The following is a 14,197-nucleotide window of genomic DNA, read 5'->3' on the forward strand; positions in this document are numbered from 1 at the left end:
CAGTGATTTTTCTTGTAAGCAAAAAACTGAATGAGTTTCATCAGCATTTTGCCCAGATTTTCATCAGTGTTTGGTCAGTGTGTCAGTTTTTACCATCAGTGTTTCAGCAGCTTTTCTTGTGTGCAAAAAAATCTGATGGAGGTTTCTCAAGCTTCAGTCAGTGCTGTGCTACTTGTGTGTGGTCTATTGAGTGCACGTAGTGCACATGGACCAGAATTACATTTGTCTAAATTGGCCAAAAGTTCACACTTATTTTTGACTTTACAGCTATTTCCAAAAAAGAAAAAACACAACAGGGAATATTTATCAAGCCAAATAGGCAAAAAAAATATTTTAAGACTTGCACCACATTTATTATGTGCTTTGGACACGCCTTGTATAACTAGGAGGAATGGCCTCGCTGTAAATTTGGGCATACATTTCTGGTACAAAGATAGCCAACTAATGGTTGTTGCAAACCTAGGCTAGTAGTTTAAAATGTGCCAGATTTATCAAACAGCCTGAACCACTATGATAAATTTAGCACATTCTAAGATTGTCCAGTCTAAGATTGTACAAATTAGACAATGTTGATAAATCTGCCCCCAATGAATCCACTACGTGTGAATTAGCAGGTTTATAAGACACTTCCTTACTTACCAATGTGTGTGGGACCACTGTCGATGCTACCGCCATAACCTGCTCTGTCACAGTTCGGAGGGGCCCAGCCATCGTTGCAGTGACAGTTTCCATTGTTGTTACAAACCTGAAGTTAAAGAAGAAGGCGATGTGATCAAACCAGCCAGGATATTCAGAAAACACGACCCACTGAAAGACTGGTCTGGACTAGTGATGGACGAGCACTAAAATGCTCGGGTACCTGTTGTTTGAGTCAAGCAAATTGGAATGCTCGAGTGCTTGGTCCGAGTAACGAGCCCAATGTAAGTCTATGGGAAACTCAAGCATTTATCCGGCGCCCCCCACCCCCCAGAGGTCTGCAGAGGGTCTGCAGAGGGTCTAAAAATTGCCCAAATCAATGGGAACAGTGCTCAAATGACATGGGAACAGCATGGGGAAGACCCCTGGAAGCATTTCTGACTCCCAGGTCAATGCTGTCAACAATGTTGTCAGAGGTATTACGCCACTTTTACGGACTCACAATAAAACATACCAAAACAAAACCAAAATGGATTTTCCTGGGAAAAATGTTAAGGAACATCCTTTCCAGGGTAATGACTTGTATATAAGGCAAAATAAATAACCAAGAATATAAATGCTACTCCACACTTTGGGCTATGTTCACACGTAGCGTTTTTGATGCACTTTTGCATTGCTTTCCACGGTAGAAAAAATACATTCACCGGTAAATGTCATTTTAACATTTTGCTACCTTATCTGGCAATGTGGTGTGTGAGACATCATCAGACACATCCTGTTTCATTTATGAAGGAGGGACTCTGAAAGTCACAAAGCCTATTTTTATAGGGCCATCAGGCGGCCCTTACTATTCTTAAAGGACCAGCAGTCGGCCCTCACTATTGTTAGTTAGCCATCAGCCGGCTATGCTTTGTTGTTCATATTATTAATGAGTGAGCCTCCTATACTGTTATTGCGTATGCAGTGACTGCAAGAGCTGCCAAAAATTTGGATGCACCCCAATACCCCTTTGAAGAGACATAGAGGAGGGCCTCAGTAAAAAAAATGTTCCCATTATAAAGGAGCGGGTCTCCTATAGTGGTAATGCCCATGCAGTGATTGCAAGGGCTGCCAAAATTTGGAAAAACCCCAATACAAATTTAAAGACACATAGAGGTGGGCCTCAGTTTCAACATGTTCCCAATAGAATAGAGCGGTTCTGCTATCCAGTTATAGGGTATGTAGTGAGTGCAATGGCTGCCAAAAATTTAGACACACTCCAATGCCCCTTGGAAGAGACGTAGAGGAGGGCCTCATGAAAAAAATGTTCCTATTATTAGTAGTCTCCCATACTGTTTGCCTATGCAGTGAATGCAACGTATGACAAAAATTTGGAGGCACTCTAATGCCCCCTGGAAGAGATATAGATATGGTGATATGGTAGATATGGTGGTGATATAGTGATGGAGGATGAGGATGAGAAGAAGCAAAAGGACAAGAGCAAATAGACAAAATCAGGAAGCGTATACCCATGTCTGGGTGTGAAGACAGAGGTGCATGGGACTAGACCTCACAAAAAAAAGACACTGTATTTGAATTTATGTTACGCTGCTATCATTCGGTGGTGTTGAGAAGTCTGGCCCAATCCAGCCCTTATTCATTTTTATAAGAGTCAGCCTGTGAGCATTTTCAGTTGACAGGCAGATGCGCCTATCAGTTATAATTCCCCTGGTGGCACTAAAAACCAGCTCTGAAAAACAGCTAGCGGCAGAGCAAGGCGTAGAGAGCCGATTCATGCCACGTGTCCAGCTTGGATACCCAATAATTATAAGGCACAGAGGAATCACGGAGGACGTTGATACGGTCGGAAAGGTACTCTATCACCATCTTCCCAAACTTTTCCCTCCTTGCCAGACTACTCCGCGCATCAGGGCTTGTGCAATGGTAGGGTCTGAGAAAACTGTCCAAGAACTTTGACAGTGTTCCCCTGTCTCTGCTGGATCAGATTTGTGTCTCTCTCGCCTGTACTTTTTGGTTGTTCGACGAACTGTGACCTCTGCTGCCAGTTTTTTCAGATGGGAATTTTTTTAATAATTCCGCAACAAGGGCCTTCTGGTACTGCCCCATTTTAGCAGACCTGTCCGCTGTGGGAATAAGAGATAGAAAGTTCTCCTTGTAGCATGGGTCTAAAAGTGTCACCAACCAGTAATGACTGTCACCCAAAATTTGGAGAATGCGAGGGTCACGGGAAAGGCAGCGTAACATAAGCTCAGCCATGCGTGCCAGACTGCTAACAGGCAAAATTTCAATGTCCTCACCAAGAGGACGACTGACCATGCTCTCCTCCTCATCCTTCTCCTCCTCCTCCCTCTCCTCAGGCCATCCACGCTGAACACACGGTATGACAGTTGTGCGGGTAAGTAACATCTATAGCGCAGGAAACTAGCTCCTGTTCTTCCTCCTCTTCCTCATTGTCACCCAAACCATGTTGGGATGAGATGAGGCTGGGCGGTAAGGAATCACCCTGTATGGTTACTTGCTCCATCTCATCGTGCTCCGCCTGCAATGCCTCCTCTTTAATTGTGAGCAGCGAGCGTTTCAGAAGACAGAGAAGCGGGATGGTGACGCTAATTATGGCATCATCGCCGCTCACCATCTTGGTAGAGTCCTCAATGTTTTGGAGGATGGCACAGATGTCTGACATCCATGCCACGCCTGAGGTCTTATGTGTGGAGGTTGACCTGAATACCGACGGCAGTGTTGATGCTGGTAGTCAGCAACTGCCCACTGCTGCTCACAAATCCTTTCCAACATCTGCAACGTTGAGTTCCAATGTGTGGGGACATCGCACACCAGTCGGTGAGCTGGAAACTGCAAACACTGCTGAATTACGGCAAGGGCGGCGGAAGCTGTAGCTGATTTTCTAAAATGGGCACACATGCGGCATACTTTGACAAGCAGATCCGGGTAGGTTTTGAGAAACCGCTGAACCATGAGGTTAAGCACATGGGCCAGGCATGATACGTGTGTGAGCTCGCCTCGTCTCAGAGCCGCCACCAGGTTCCAGCCATTGTCACACATGACCATGCCTGGCTGTAGGTTCAGTGGTGTCAGCCACACATCTGCCTGCTCTTCAGAGCTGTCCACAACTCTTCAGTGGTGTGAGGTTTGTCACCGAAGCATATTAGCTTCAACACAACCTGTTGCCGCTTGGTCGAGGCAGTGCTGCAGTGCTTCCAGCTTGTGACTGATGTGGTCATTTCTGAGATGGAGGCTGAAGAGGAGGAGGAGGTGAAGGAGCTGTAGAATGTGGGGGGAACCCTGATTGACCCAGGGTCCACAATCCTCGGCATTGGGAGGACGTGTTCCGTCCCAATGTTCGACTGGGTCCCAGCTTCCACTGTATTAACCCAGTGTGCCGTCAGCGAGACGTACCGTCCTTGTCCACAAGAACTTGTCCACGTGTCCGTGGTTAGGTGGACTTTCCCAGTAACTATGTTGTTGAGGGCACGGCTAATGTTGTGGAACACGTGCTTGTGTAATGCAGGGATGGCACACCGGGAGAAATAGTGGTGGCTGGGGACCGAGTACTGAGAGACGGCCACCGCCATCAGGTTGCGGAAAGCTTCCGTCTCCACAAGCCTAAAAGGCAACATTTCGAGCACAAGCATTCGCGAAATGCGTGAATTTAGTAGTGTGGCCTGTGGGGCGTTGGCTGCGTATTTGTGCTTGCGTTCCAAGGACAACTTAACGCTGTGCTGCGAAAAGGACGTGGACATGGTTGCTGATGGTGCTAGTTGAGAGTGTGCAATGACAAGAGCAGGGCGGGAGGCATCTTGGCATGCGCCAAGGGGATTGACGCGCATGCACAAAAGCGGAAGAAGCAGTGGTGTCACCTGCAGACACTGTTTCTGGACCCTGATGTTCGGCCCGCCTAGTCGGGTGCACTGCTGTCATGTGCCTGATGATGCTGGTGGTGGTCAGGCTGCTAGTTTTGCTACCCATGCTGATGCTGGCCTGGCAGATGGTGCAAATGGCCTTTTTGGGGTTATCTGTAGAGTCTTTAAAAAACAACCAGACTCGGGAAGACCTAACAGTTGTACTGGCAACTTCCGTCATGTTGGTGTTCTGGGGAGCGGTTGCCCGCCTTGTATCTGCGGCCATCACACTGCTTGTTCCTACCTATTGTGGTGCTTAGCCTCCCTCCCCCTGTGTGCTGCTGTCCTTGCTCTGCATGTCCCCCTGCCAGGTTGGGTCAATTACTATATCATCCACCACCTTGTCTTCCACTTCTGCTCCTTGGTCCTCCTCCTGACTTTCTGGCAATTGTGTCTCATCATCATCATCCACCTCTTGCGACAGTAATTGCACTTTCCCACAGTTGCCTTCATGTGACCGTGGCTGCTCAAATATTTGGGCATTGCTACACGCATTCTCTTCTTGCCCCACTTGAAGCCCGGCCCGAATCTATAAACGGAAAAGTGAACAGCTCTTCGGAGTGTCCAAGTGTGGGATCAGTTGTCTCTGGGCACTCGGCATGGGGGGAGGAAGGAGGATCAGGGTGAGGAATATGCGGTCCAGACTCACGGCTACTGAGACTTGACCGTGTGGAAGACAGGGTGGTGGTGGTGGTGACCAAGTGACTGGAAGCATTATCTGCTATCCAACCAACAACCTTTTCACACTGCTCTGTGTTCAATAGTGGTGTTCTGCGGTCTCCTAGTAATTGGGACAGGAAGGTAGGGCGAAAAGATGTGGGTGTTTGTTATGGCACAATTTCAGCTTGAACACGGCCTCTGCCTGCATGCAACATCACCATCACGTCCACTTCCCCGTCCCTTGCCACGCGCCTTGCCCATTTTAAACGGAGGACAATATTTTCCACGTTCATTAGAAATGGCTGAATTTGGACCGCAGTTATATGTGATACGTATGATGGACAACCACGGTTTTAAATAGCGGCCCCTTAGTTTACTATTAGCACAGTGACCTCGCATGAATAGCTTCACTGACACACTGCAACAAACTGTAAACGGAGTACAGAAATGGCTGAATTTGGACCGCAGTTATATGTGATACGTCTGACGGACAACCACGGTGTTAAATAGCGGGCTTGTAGTTTACTATTCTTCACAGCGACCAAGTGAGAACAGCTTCACTGACACTGCAACAAACTAAATGGAGGCCAATATTTTCCACGTTCACTACAAATTTCTGGATTTTTATTGCTGTAATATGGAAAAAATCTGGCTGTATTCTGAAGTGCTAACAAGCAAATGAAGAGGAAAAATGGTGTACTCTGGATTGCTTTTTAAGCAAATAATCAGGATTAAGATCCAAAAAAAAATAGCCCTGGCCCCTGATATCTGGGGCTATGTCTACAAATATCTGTAATAGCAGGAACAGACAGAATGTGCAATAGACCCTCTTGTGCTGCATACACTGCCACATACCCTGCCTGCCTAAGTCCTGCTATCACCACTGAATATATGCAGCTGGATTAGTCCTCAGAAGGACTGTTAGTTTAGATGGATATATAGCTGTGGAATACCTCACTAAAACAAGCAACAATTCTATCCCTCACTCAGCAGTAGTGTTGAGCCACCCCCGTAGTGTTCGGGTTCGGTTCGGTTCGTCGAACACCGGGATGTTCGAGGAACTGTTCGTCGAACTGTTCGTCGAACACCTTAGAACACCGTCGAACACCGTTAAAACCAATGGCAGGCAAACAAAAACACATAGAAACACATAGAAAACACCTGCAAAGGTGTCCAAAAGCTGACAAACTGCTCAGAAGACACTCTCTTTAAAAAAGCCGGCCGGCAAATTCAGCAGCGGCATACACCGGTACCCGACAATTTAGACAAGAAGGAATAGAGCATCACACATAGATTAGATAGATAGAAACATGTCAGTCACACATATAAGAAGCACAGTGACAGTGTTGGTTACTGCACTTGTCATTTAGTGTAAAGGATTTATTAAAAAAAATATTAGTGTTTTCATGCACCGTCTCTTTAAAAAAGCCGGCCGGCAATTCAGCATCTGTACCCGACAATTTAGAACAGAAAGATAGAGCTTCACACATAGATTAGATAGATAGAAACATGTCAGTCACATATATAATAAGTACAGTGATAGTGTTGCTTACTATACTTGTCATTTAGTGTAAAGGATTTATTTAAAAAAATAATAGTGTTTTCATGCACTGTCTCTTTAAAAAAGCCGGCCGGCAATTCAGCAGCGGTACCCGACAATTTAGAACAGAAAGATAGAGCATCACACATAGATTAGATAGATAGAAACATGTCAGTCACATATATATGAAGTACAGTGATAGTGTTGGTTACTGTACTTGTCATTTAGTATTAAAATAAAGGATTTATTATTAAAAAAATTGGCGTGGGGTTCCCCTTAATTTTAGGCTCTAGCGGAGGTTAAGCAGACGGCTGGGGCAGATGTTTGAAGCCTGGGATGGGGGTAATACCCACGGAGCTTCCCAGGCTACTAATATCAGCCCCCAGCTGAATACATAGCCTTTACTAGCTATTAAAATGGGGGACCCCCCAAAAAAAATGACGTGGGGTCCCCCCTAATTTAATAGCTAGCAAAGGCTAGGCAGACAGCTGGGGGCTGATATTAATAGCCCAGGAAGGGAGCCATGAATATTGGCCCCCTCCCAGGTTAGAAACACCAGCCGTCAGCCGCCCCAGAAATGGCGCATTCATAGGATGCGCCAATTCTGGCACTTAGCCTCGCTCTTCCACGCTGCCCTGGTGCGGTGGCAGGGGGTAATAGGGTTGGGGTTGATGTCAGCTTATAATGCCAGCTGACATCAAGCCCAGGTTAGTAATGGAGAGGCGTCTATAAGACACCCCCATTACTAACCCCATAGTCAAAGTTAAAAAAAACACAAACACCCAGAATAAAGTCCTTTAATTGAAATAAAGACACAATCCTTTATTGTTCTAAATTAAACCATACTTACCATCACGCCCATTCCAGCTGAAGCCAACGATCTCCTGCAATAAAAGAAAAATAATAAAGCAACCTCATCCTTACCTTTCCATGGTTCCCACGACAGCTTCAGCTCTGCTACATCGAGATGACAGGCTGGACCGCAGCAGAACGCTGCCATCCAGCCTGTCATCCCGCAGACACTGAGAAGCACAGGCTTGCTTGCGCTGCTCAGCGTCTCTCTGTGACGACATCCAGATGAGCCGAGTTCATGTCCAATGAACTCGGCTCACCTCATGCACGTCACTGACAGCGTGGGAAAATTCTCACGCTGAAGCGCTGATTGCAGGAGAATTCTCCCACGCTGTCAGTGACGTGCAGGAGGTGAGCTGAGTTCATTGGACATGAGCTCACCTCATGCACATCACTGACAGCGTGGGAGAATTCTCCTGCACTCAGCACTTCAGCGTGAGAATTTTCCCACGCTGTCAGTGACGTGCATGAGGTGAGCCGAGTTGATTGGACATGACCTCGGCTCATCTGGATGCCGTCACAGCGAGACAGTGAGGAGCGCAAGCATGCCTGCGCTTCTCAGTGTCTGCGGGATGACAGACTGGATGGCAGCGTTCTGCTGCGGTCCAGCCAGTCATCTCGATGTAGCAGAGCTGAAGCTGTCGTGGGAACCATGGAAAGGTAAGGATGAGGTTGGTTTATTATTTTTCTTTTATTGCAGGAGATCGTTGGCTTCAGCTGGAATGGGTGTGATGGTAAGTATGGTTTAATTTAGAACAATAAAGAATTGTGTCTTTATTTCAATTAAAGGACTTTATTCTGGGTGTTGTGTTTTTTTTAAATACTTTACTAGAAATTCATGGCGGTCATGTCTAATACTGGCGTGACCCCATGAATTTTGGGCTTGGGGCCAGCTGATAATACCAAGCTGGCCCTAACCCCTTTATTACCCAGTGAGCCACCGCACCAGGGCCCTGGATGAGTTGGGTACAGCGCCAGAAGATGGCGGTTCTATGAACGCGCCATTTTCCGGGGTGGCTGCGGACTGCAATTTGTAGCGGGGGGGGCCCAGAAAGCTTGGGCCTCCCTGCGCTGCAGATTCCAGCCCCCAGCTGCCTAGTTGTACCTGTCTGGACACAAAAATAGGGCGAAGCCCCACGTACTTTTTTTTAAATTATTTCATGAAATTCATGAAATAATTAAGAAAAAAAGGCCTTCCCTATATTGTTGTGTCCGGCCAGGTACAAATAGGCAGCTGGTGGTTGGGGGCAGCCCGTTCCTGCCTGCTGTACCTGGCTGGACACAAATATAGTGCGAAGCCCCACTTCAATTTTTTTAAATTATTTCAGGAAATTCATGAAATAATTTAAAAAAAATTGACGTGGGGCTTCGCACTATATTTGTGTCCAGTCAGGTGCAGCAGGCAGGAACGGGCTGCCCCCATCCACCAGCTGCCTATTTGTACCTGGCCGGACACAACAATATAGGGAAGCCCTTTTTTTCTTAATTATTTCATGAAATAATTTAAAGAAAATTGACGTGGGGCTTCGCCCTGTTTTTGTGTCCAGCCAGGTACAACTAGGCAGCTGGGGGCTGGAATCCACAGCGCAGGGAGGCCCAAGCTTTCTGGGCCACCCCCGCTGCAAATTGCAGTCCGCAGCCACCCCGGAAAATGGCGCGTTCATAGAAGCGCCATCTTCTGGCGCTGTACCCAACTCATCCAGGGCCCTGATGCGGTGGCTCACTGGGTAATAAAGGGGTTAGGGCCAGCTTGGCATTATCAGCTGACCCTAAGCCCGAAATTCATGGGGTCACGCCAATATTAGACATGACCACCATGAATTTCTAGTAAAGTATTTAAAAAAAACACAACACCCAGAAAAAAGTCCTTTAATTGAAATAAACACACAATTCTTTATTGTTCTAAATTAAACCATACTTACCATCACGCCCATTCCAGCTGAAGCCAACGATCTCCTGAAATAAAAGAAAAATAATAAAGCAACATCATCCTTACCTTTCCATGGCTCCCACGACAGCTTCAGCTCTGCTACATCGAGATGACAGGCTGGACCGCAGCAGAACGCTGCCATCCAGCCTGTCATCCCGCAGACACTGAGAAGCGCAGGCTTGCTTGCGCTCCACAGTGTCTCTCTGTGAGGGCATCCAGATGAGCCGAGTTAATGTCTAATGAACTCGGCTCACCTCATGCACGTCACTGACAGCGTGGGAAAATTCTCCTGCACTCAGCGCTTCAGCGTGGGAGAATTCTCACACTGAAGCGCTGAGTGCAGGAGAATTCTCCCACGCTGTCAGTGACGTGCAGGAGGTGAGCTGAGTTCATTGGACATGAGCTCACCTTATGCACGTCACTGACAGCGTGGGAAAATTCTCCTGCACTCACCGCTTCAGCGTGGGAGAATTCTCACGCTGAAGCGCTGAGTGCAGGAGAATTCTCCCACGCTGTCAGTGACGTGCAGGAGGTGAGCTGAGTTCATTGGACATGAGCTCACCTTATGCACGTCACTGACAGCGTGGGAGAATTCTCCTGCACTCACCGCTTCAGCGTGAGAATTTTCCCACGCTGTCAGTGACGTGCATGAGGTGAGCCGAGTTCATTGGACATGAACTCGGCTCATCTGGATGTCGTCACAGAGAGACGCTGAGCAGCGCAAGCAAGCCTGCGCTTCTCAGTGTCTGCGGGATGAGAGGCTGGATGGCAGCGTTCTGCTGCGGTCCAGCCTGTCATCTCGATGTAGCAGAGCTGAAGCTGTCGTGGGAGCCATGGAAAGGTAAGGATGAGGTTGCTTTATTATTTTTCTTTTATTGCAGGAGATCGTTGGCTTCAGCTGGAATGGGCGTGACGGTAAGTATGGTTTAATTTAGAACAATAAAGGATTGTGTCTTTATTTCAATTAAAGGACTTTATTCTGGGTGTTTGTGTTTTTTTTAACTTTGACTATGGGGTTAGTAATGGGGGTGTCTTATAGACGCCTCTCCATTACTAACCTGGGCTTGATGTCAGCTGGCATTATAAGCTGACATCAACCCCAACCCTATTACCCCCTGCCACCGCACCAGGGCAGCGTGGAAGAGCGAGGCTAAGTGCCAGAATTGGCGCATCCTATGAATGCGCCATTTCTGGGGCGGCTGACGGCTGGTGTTTCTAGCCTGGGAGGGGGCCAATATTCATGGCTCCCTTCCTGGGCTATTAATATCAGCCCCCAGCTGTCTGCCTAGCCTTTGCTAGCTATTAAATTAGGGGGGACCCCACGTCATTTTTTGGGGGGGTCCCCCATTTTAATAGCTAGTAAAGGCTATGTATTCAGCTGGGGGCTGATATTAGTAGCCTGGGAAGCTCCGTGGGTATTACCCCCTTCCCAGGTCTCAAACATCTGCCCCAGCCGTCTGCTTAACCTCCGCTAGAGCCTAAAATTAAGGGGAACCCCACGCCAATTTTTTTAATAATAAATCCTTTATTTTAATACTAAATGACAAGTACAGTAACCAACACTATCACTGTACTTCATATATATGTGACTGACATGTTTCTATCTATCTAATCTATGTGTGAAGCTCTATTCTGTCTGTTATAAATTGTCGGGTACCGCTGCTGAATTGCCGGCCGGCTTTTTTAAAGAGACGGTGCATGAAAACACTATTATTTTTTTTGATAAATCCTTTACGCTAAATGACAAGTACAGTAAGCAGCACTTTCACTGTACTTCGTATATATGTGGCTGACATGTTTATATCTATCTAATCTATGTGTGAAGCTCTATTCTTTCGGTTCTAAATTGTCGGGTACAGGTGTATGCCACTGCTGAATTGCCGGCTTTTCATGTTTCACTGTTGGCACTGTTCCCATCGATTTGGGCAATCACTGTAATGCCACAACCACCATGGCTGTGGCATTACAGTGAGTGGCAGACAATCCCTGCATGATTGGTGCTCTAAATAGCGCCAGACATGCAGGACACGCTTTTGGTGCACGAACAGTTATCGAACATAACCTCGAACAGCCGAATTTTTTGCAAATCGTTCGGGTTCGTCGAACAACTCGAACACCGCCCAAAACAGCTCGAATTTGAGATTGGCGAACAGTTCTAGTCGAACAACGCTCATCTCTACTCAGCAGCACCTCTCCCTACTCTGAGAAACAAAAAAATGTATTCTGAGACCAAACAATTATAGATAAGAAATCAATTTATTAGTATAGAACTACACAGCAAAAATAAAAGCACAACATGATAAAAACACGAAATATAAAAAGAGGAGATCTGGGTGTATCCATGATATCAAGAACATAGGCCAACATGCAAAAACTAGCTAATGGTGATATTACATAAATTCAGTATTTAATAAGATGCAATGTGCAAAAATAAATACAACAAGCACCAATTCTCTCCCTCACTCAGCAGCTCTCCCTACTCTGCCTGTTTCCGGGGTAGACGGTGATGAGCCTAGAGTCACCAGGTCTTAAATAGACCCGATGATGCTATGCGGCCAGCCAATCACTGTAATGCCACAACCAACATGACTTCTGCATTACAGTGCGTGGCAAGCAATCCCTGCATGTTCACTGGCTCTCTAAAGAGCACCAAACATGCAGAGAGGAGACCCGAGCTCCCGCAAAGCAACCCCGGAAATACTCGCCGAGTGTCGAGCTTGTCAAGCACCATGATGCTCGGGCGAGTACAGAGTAGTGGTGAGCACATTCGCTCAAGTCAATACTAGTCTAAATGTCTGAAACCGGCCAGGACTACACATGGCTACATAGTCTTATATCATGCATGCCAACTGCCCCAAAATGTCTGTGAGACACCTGGAAAAAAGAGAGAGCTCTGAAATCCTGGAAGCTTTAGCAAATCTTTTAGGTACCACTGGAATAATCTGGAAAGCAGAGCTCTTAGAAAGTTGCTTCTGTGAAAGGGGCATGAAAGAGGCTGAAGCTGAAAAAGGGGATGGATATGGGAAGAGGGTTCCATGCTGCGTCCTCTCGGAAGGGTTTGCTTGGAAGTTGGCAAGTGTGCTTTGCAGCCTTACAGACATAATGCTGCCAAGGTCTAGTTTGGGCTCTGAATTTATTTTGTGGTTAGCTCTGGGTTTTGAATTCTGGAAGTTTGGTCTGGGGTATGAAATTATTTTGTGGTCTTGGTCAGTTGTCTGAAAGTTTTGAAGCGGTCTGGCCTATTTTTTGGATTTTTTGTGTGGTTTAGTCTGTGGTTCTAAATTAATTATGGTCTGAATCTAAAATTTGAATTAATTTTGGGGTGTGATAAAAGGGCCACATGCACGGTGAACTTACTCTAAGGCATTAGGTTTGGGGCATGACCTGTATATATGAGCGGGGCACGTATTGCTACTGTTCTGAAGTCTGTAAACACAATGGGGTCTAGTCTAAGGTCTGTAGTCATCTTCTGGTCTAGTCTGCGGTGTGAAATTATACTGGAGTTACACACATCAGTGTTTTCCAATCTAAGTATGGATCGTGATGTGAGGACTGGCCGCCGGACCCCTTACCCAAACTCAACAGGATTGTATTTGCCTATGAGGCTGTCAAGCTCAAGTTATGAGACCTATGGCTGATCTGTGCATCTTGGTTCGTTCTTGGACAGCAAATCACGGATGTCTGAAACTGGAATTAAAGAGCTTAAAAGGGGATGGATAGAGTTCTAGGCAACCTCAAGATGTCATACACAGCTTTTCATGGCAATTGGTGGTCTTGGGGTACTATCGATTGGGGACGAATCAATTTGCAAATCGAATTTCCAAATGAAACAAATCACTCACCCCATTGTCGTGACATTTTCCTGTGATATCGCAGGTGAATCCTAGAGCAGAGGCGTTCTGACACGCATAGTTTACACAGGCCTGGGAAGAATCACAAGGAGTCACTGTAGAATTAATACTGTTGTACAAGTTATATCAGCCTTAAATGTACAAGATGTGATTTTTTGCTGTCTCTAATGTGTATTTTAATTATGTTGGGACCCCAAACATAGTCCTAAGTTCCTGATGTGCTCCTCTATGGAGCGGTGTTCGAGCACCACCTCTTCATTCACACAAGCGACGAGGTGAGGGCCATTCTCAGGATGGTAAAAATCCCCAGCCATCATATATTTATCATCCTGGGAACGGAAAAATGAATCTTTAACAAATCGTAACATATACAGGGTGTTATTCTAATTATAGGGCCTGATAGTTAGGTACTAAAAGAATTAAAAGAGTTGTCCTGTGAAAACAAGTTATCAGCTATCCACAGCACATTTGATAACTTGCTGAGCGGTGGAGGTCTGATCGCTATGACCGGCACCAATAGGCAAAACAGAAAACTTAACCCCGTTAGAATGGAGCAGCAGTGTCCATGTTAGACCACCCATTCTCTATGGGGCTGCATATAGAGAATGGATGGACACCATTCGGTGTCTGAACTGCTGCTGCATTTTATAATGAGGATAAAAATTCCACATTCTGCTGATTGATGCGAGTCCCAGAAGTTGGACCCCCCAACTATCAAACAAGTATCTTATGATAGGTGTTAACTGTTATCAATGGACAACCCCTTTTAAAGAACATCAAAAAGAGAATTCTTTTGTCAAGTACTGGCCCC

General features: G+C 46.3%; 1 protein-coding gene across 1 annotated transcript in view; it reads right to left on the reverse strand.

Annotated features, from left to right (window-relative positions):
- The window catches only part of LOC141273389 (disintegrin and metalloproteinase domain-containing protein 9-like), a 141,993-nt gene that overhangs the window by 16,068 nt on the left and 111,728 nt on the right, over positions 1 to 14,197 (reverse strand). The window contains exons 17-18 of the mRNA XM_073685150.1: positions 13,378 to 13,458; positions 640 to 745 (exon numbers count right to left, since the gene is read on the reverse strand). Of these exons, the coding sequence (XP_073541251.1) occupies positions 640 to 745; positions 13,378 to 13,458 (187 nt within the window). The remainder of the gene's footprint in view (positions 1 to 639; positions 746 to 13,377; positions 13,459 to 14,197) is intronic.

Source organism: Phyllobates terribilis, unplaced genomic scaffold, assembly GCF_046119375.1.
Source record: "Phyllobates terribilis strain yellow unplaced genomic scaffold, ASM4611937v1 Scaffold_5__5_contigs__length_657084704, whole genome shotgun sequence".
Lineage (NCBI taxonomy): Eukaryota > Metazoa > Chordata > Amphibia > Anura > Dendrobatidae > Phyllobates > Phyllobates terribilis.